General features: G+C 42.1%; 1 protein-coding gene across 1 annotated transcript; it reads right to left on the bottom strand.

Annotated features, from left to right (window-relative positions):
- Positions 1-2,366: 2,366 nt before the first annotated feature.
- On the bottom strand, positions 2,367-3,662 carry LOC130105928 (B-cell receptor CD22-like). The gene is made up of 4 exons (XM_056272116.1): positions 3,513-3,662; positions 3,079-3,423; positions 2,732-2,980; positions 2,367-2,656 (listed from the first exon to the last, which is right to left on the bottom strand). The coding sequence occupies exons 1-4, from the start codon at positions 3,625-3,627 to the stop codon at positions 2,367-2,369; spliced, it is 999 nt and encodes a 332-aa protein (XP_056128091.1). The 5' UTR covers positions 3,628-3,662.
- Between the last annotated feature and the right edge of the window lie 1,107 nt (positions 3,663-4,769).

Genomic DNA, 4,769 nt, shown 5'->3' with positions numbered 1-4,769 from the left:
TGTTATTCTAATGTTGATCTAGCTCAATGCTAGTCTCATACAGCCAAAAAAACAACAAAAAAAACTAACACATAGAATACCATTATAATTTTCAACACACTCAAATGCTGTTTAGTGTGATAGTGTAACGTTAGACCAAGTGAAACAGCACTGCGTTACCTCACAAGCTTCATTCGTCAAATAAACTGACCTGTGTGAGTATTAATTCAGCATTTGCGGGTAGTTCGGTTGAATTAAATGTCCTTATTCCTTTATATCCTTTAAGTTTTTAAGAAAAAGTGCAGCAGATGCACGTGTAAACAGTATACACATGATTCTTTTGGGCCACGTTTTGGTTTGTAACTTCGTGAAACATTAGTAAACCATAATAGATCTACGCATCTTTATTTAGAGCAGTTGATCTCTTAAAAACTCAAGCACAACATAAGACAATGTGTAGATCACAGAGTGACATGATTGATATGGTTTAAGCTATAGGACTTCTGGGATCCGATCGAGTCTCGATCATGACGCAGTGTTTTTTAACGCATTTGAAAGTTCAGCTAATGGAAACTGGATCTTGGGTGTAGTGGGTCGGTATAGTGGGCAGAGATGATGTGTTGAGACTAGGGATGTGAGGATGAGGACATTTTCCCACCAGTTAATTGACGTGTTACAACACCGGTAATACTGGCGTTACGAGGGTGGGGGACGCTGGAGTTTTTCCCTCTTGTGCACCTCGCTCTTAAATAGTTAATTATTATCCTTAATGAAAACGCAACTAATCCTTTGCAGGTTCCCTAGCATTGGGTTTAAATCATAAATATTGCCAAATAGGCGCTTCTGTGGGGGGCGGTGCTGCTATGGGCAAGTGATGTAACTGGTGTTGCGGCTTCAACACGACAATCACAGCAAGCCTAGTAGAGGCCAATTAGACACTGTTTTACAGCGATCGCTCAGATTGACAGGTTTTTATTTAATATGCATCATAGAATAGGAGCGCACAGTGAAACAGCACTGGAAGATCATCAACCAGGATCATATTACATGTTTTTTTTTTACACAATTAATTAGTTCTTATGTTCAGTAAAATCAATTGTTTGAAGAGTTTTTTGATCCTTGGTTAATTATGTTTTGAAATAAACAACTATTGATTATGTCACGATTACCAGCGAGAGTGCCCATCATTACCACCAGAGGGCACTCCACCCCGGACTATTGAAACTACATTTCCCTAGCCTGGGAAAACCCAGACAACTTCCGGCAAATTTAGATTTGCTCTGAAAGTTAGTCTGGCAAAGAGCTCATTCAAGCTCATTTCCAATCCGTCGAAATCGAGGCACCAATCAGAAACGTTGGGGTGGGCTTTACACGATGACGACAGCGCTGGGGTTTTGAAGCAGATTTTGTAGCCTACATTACAAAGATGGATGCCGCCGTTGAACATCACTCGTTCCAATCAGCTATCGCGTCTGTTTTAAGCCATTTGAACGTTTCCTTTTAGTTAAAAACCGAGCAAAGAACAACACTCGGAGATGTTTCTCCGCCGCTCTGCATACGTCATCTCCTGCATCGCTCTGATTGGGTTTAGGTCTATCCGCGACGTCCGTTGGTGACGCCCCTCTGGAAATGATTTGTCTATGACGCTTTGCCAGACCATAACTCAGTTACAACTGAGAATGGTCTGGTTTTAACCAGGCTAGCAGATGACAACATTATGTGATCAAATCCAAACAACTTAACAACCAAACAACACTCCACAGCGCCACCCAGTGCATTTAATTAGAACTGTGAGTTAGTGCTTGGGATTTATCATGGATTCACTGTATTTACGGCCAGCAAAGCAACGTAGTAAAATTCGAACAGTATTTTATTTTTCGAATAATAATTACAGATCGTATATTCGTGCACACCCCTAATTCCCTGTGAAGTCTTGTATGATGTCTCACTGCGTTTCTGAGCGTGTTTGTATCCTGTTTCTCCCGTGTCCTAGTTCTCTTGATTCTCTGCCTGTTCCCTCGGATTTCTCTCTTTGCCTCAGCCCTGATCTGTTATTGTTTGGATTGTTTGTTTGTGTATGACCCCTTGCCTGTTATCTGGATTACGTCTTTGGATTACCCTGTTCAATAAATACTGCATTTGGATCCTCAACCTTCGTGTCTTGGAGCCGACAATTAAGCGATTGTTGATTAATTGTTACCATGAATTCACAACCTTCTGTCTCATTCACACACATAAGACCAAAGACACACATCTTACCAAATCAGCATCATGATGATCACTGCAGCTCCACAAATAACTCCAATGGATGTGCATAATATCATCAGACTTCCTAAAATTAGCACAAATGTATAAAACATCAGAAAATGTTTTTTTTTTTTTTTTCTTCACTTTAGAAAGAGTAATGTAAGGATATGAGCCGCTCTACCTTTAACTGTGACAGTTACAGCGTCTGATCTCTGAGATCCATGTTGATTGTGAGCCTGACAGTAGAAGCGTCCACTCTGTAGTGCACTGAAACTCTGTCCAGATCCAACAGCTGAGGTTTCATTCTCCTTAAACCAGCTGAAGTTCAGAGCAGGAGGGTTTGAGTCACTGATGCAGTTCAGAGTCACTGAATCTCCCTCCACTATTACACCAGATCCACGCATCAACACTGAGACGTTTCTGGGTGGGTCTAAAAAGGACAAAAATTAAAACCTTGAATAAACTCATTCAAACCCAATCTTAAAAAAAAAAAAAAAAGACTCACACATGACATTGAGCTGAACATCAGGAGAGACGTGAGTGTGTCCGTCTACAGCACAGCTATATCTGCCTGAATCCTCTCTTCTGACTGACTGCAGCAGGAGTTCATTGTTTCTGTCTCTTCTCTCAGTTAATGGCTGTGAGTTTCTGTACCAGATGAATGTTGCTCTGTCAGTCAGAGCGCAGCTGCTTTTACATGTCAGACTGACTGAATCTCCCTCTGTCACTCTCTCAGGAGACTCCACCTGAAGATCTGAACACAACACACACATTATATCTAGTGCTGCTGTCATACACTGATTATTATTCAACATAATGCACAGAAGAAGAGATAAACCTCACCAAAGTCACCTGTGACAGTAAGATTCACTCCTGGAACACCAGTCCATTTCACACCAGGTTTATCAGTGATGAATCTGAAATAGTACATGTGTGAGTCCTTCAGTGTCACATGACTCAGTCTGACGGTGCAGTTCTGCTGTTTATCTCCCAGATACTGAAGCCTCTGACTGTATTCAGTGTCATCAGACAGATCTGGAGGCTCAGCACCCTTTACAGGATTTTTGGTCCAGAACGCTTTCATGATCTGACGTCCAGTAGGGTATGTATAAGTGCATCTCATTATCACTGTTGAGTCATTTAGTGCACAGATGTGTGAAGGACTGTAACTCACACCCTCTGTCTGACTATAAACCCCTAAAAAAAGTTAATCCTGAACAAATTAGCAGCAGCTTGTGCATAAAAACATATGTAAAGATTCCTGAGCAAGGGTTGCAGAGACTCACCGTGAATCATGAGCAGAAAGATCAGAGGAAGAGGAGGAGCCATTCTGACTGACATCACCATAGCAACAGCTACAACACATATACAGTGGCTTATTTTCAGCTTTAATGTCACCATGAAGCATAACAACAAATACTACTTTATTTATACAAGAACATGACATCAACAGTGCCATGCAAAGGCAAAAGACCGTAACTTAGTTTTTGGTCGAAAATTAGTTATTGTTATTTTTGGCACATTCAAGACCTCCTTTATCATGTGGATAAGTATCTTGAGTCAATTCTGTTGTTTTTTCGAGAAAAAAATGGTTTGTCTTAACCGTAACTTCCAAAAGCCCATGAGAAACCAAGGCAGAACACCGTAACACCAGTTTCGGCTCTTTGGCTTAGTTTTGGAACGCTCATATTGAGTTACGGCACTCTGCCTTTGTAGGCATTTAGTAGGCTATGCTCTCAACCCGCTCCATCGACAAACGTGCGATATCGATCGCGAAGGATATATCCAGAGTTGACAGAAAAATGTTACACATGCCGAAGCAGGTCAATACAACAAAGAACTAAAGCCCCGCCTCACACAGTTCGGGTACCGGACCTAGTTGAGGAAGGGTGGTGATGGCGCAGTGGATAAGACACATGCCTTTGGTGTGAGAGACCCGGGTTCGAATCCACTGCGAGACACCAATGTGTCCCTGAGCAAGACACTTAACCCCTAGTTGCTCCAGAGGCGTGCGAAATATAGCAATTGTAAGTCGCTTTGGATAAAAGCGTCAGCTAAATGAATAAATGTAAATGTAGTTGAAACAATCATGCATCCGCCCTGAACACGGTCGAGCCGACGCGGGACTAATATATCACAGAGTGATAATAATGAAGCAAGGGTATATTGGCGCTGGCGCATACAACATAATGAAGCAAGAAGTGCTGGTGCAGTGGTTCCCAAACCTGTCCTGGCGACCCACCAACACTGCACGTTTTCTTTATCTCCCTAATCAAACACACCTGATTCAACTCATTAGCCCATTAACCCATGTGATAATGAGCTGATGAGTTGAATCCAGTTTGTTTGATTAGGGAGACAGAAAACGTGCAGTGTTGGTGGGTCGCCAGGACAGGTTTGGGAAACACTGTGCTGGTGCATACAACATCAGAACAGCTGTTAAAAGCATGCATACAAAACACAGCGTCCGGAATAAATCCGCGGGACGAGCGAAGTGCACGCACAATAATAGGGCTGTGAAAGTAGGCTATGCGTCTTTCAGA

Source organism: Rhinichthys klamathensis, unplaced genomic scaffold (assembly GCF_029890125.1).
Source record: "Rhinichthys klamathensis goyatoka isolate OS25496 unplaced genomic scaffold, OSU_Roscu_1.1 h1tg000330l_1, whole genome shotgun sequence".
Lineage (NCBI taxonomy): Eukaryota > Metazoa > Chordata > Actinopteri > Cypriniformes > Leuciscidae > Rhinichthys > Rhinichthys klamathensis.
The sequence above is the reverse complement of the archived record's forward strand: the minus strand, read 5'-3'. Positions and strand labels throughout refer to the sequence as shown.

What these genes read in the sequence shown, in the direction of transcription:
- LOC130105928 (XM_056272116.1), bottom strand. Translation starts at nt 3,627, where the DNA reads ATGGTGACATTAAAGCTGAAAATAAGCCACTGTATATGTGTTGTAGCT. An exon ending in CTTTCTGCTCATGATTCACG is followed by an intron (nt 3,424 to 3,512) that starts GTGAGTCTCTGC and finishes AACTTTTTTTAG; the next exon opens with GGGTTTATAGTCAGACAGAG. An exon ending in TGTTCAGCTCAATGTCATGT is followed by an intron (nt 2,657 to 2,731) that starts GTGAGTCTTTTT and finishes TGTCCTTTTTAG; the next exon opens with ACCCACCCAGAAACGTCTCA.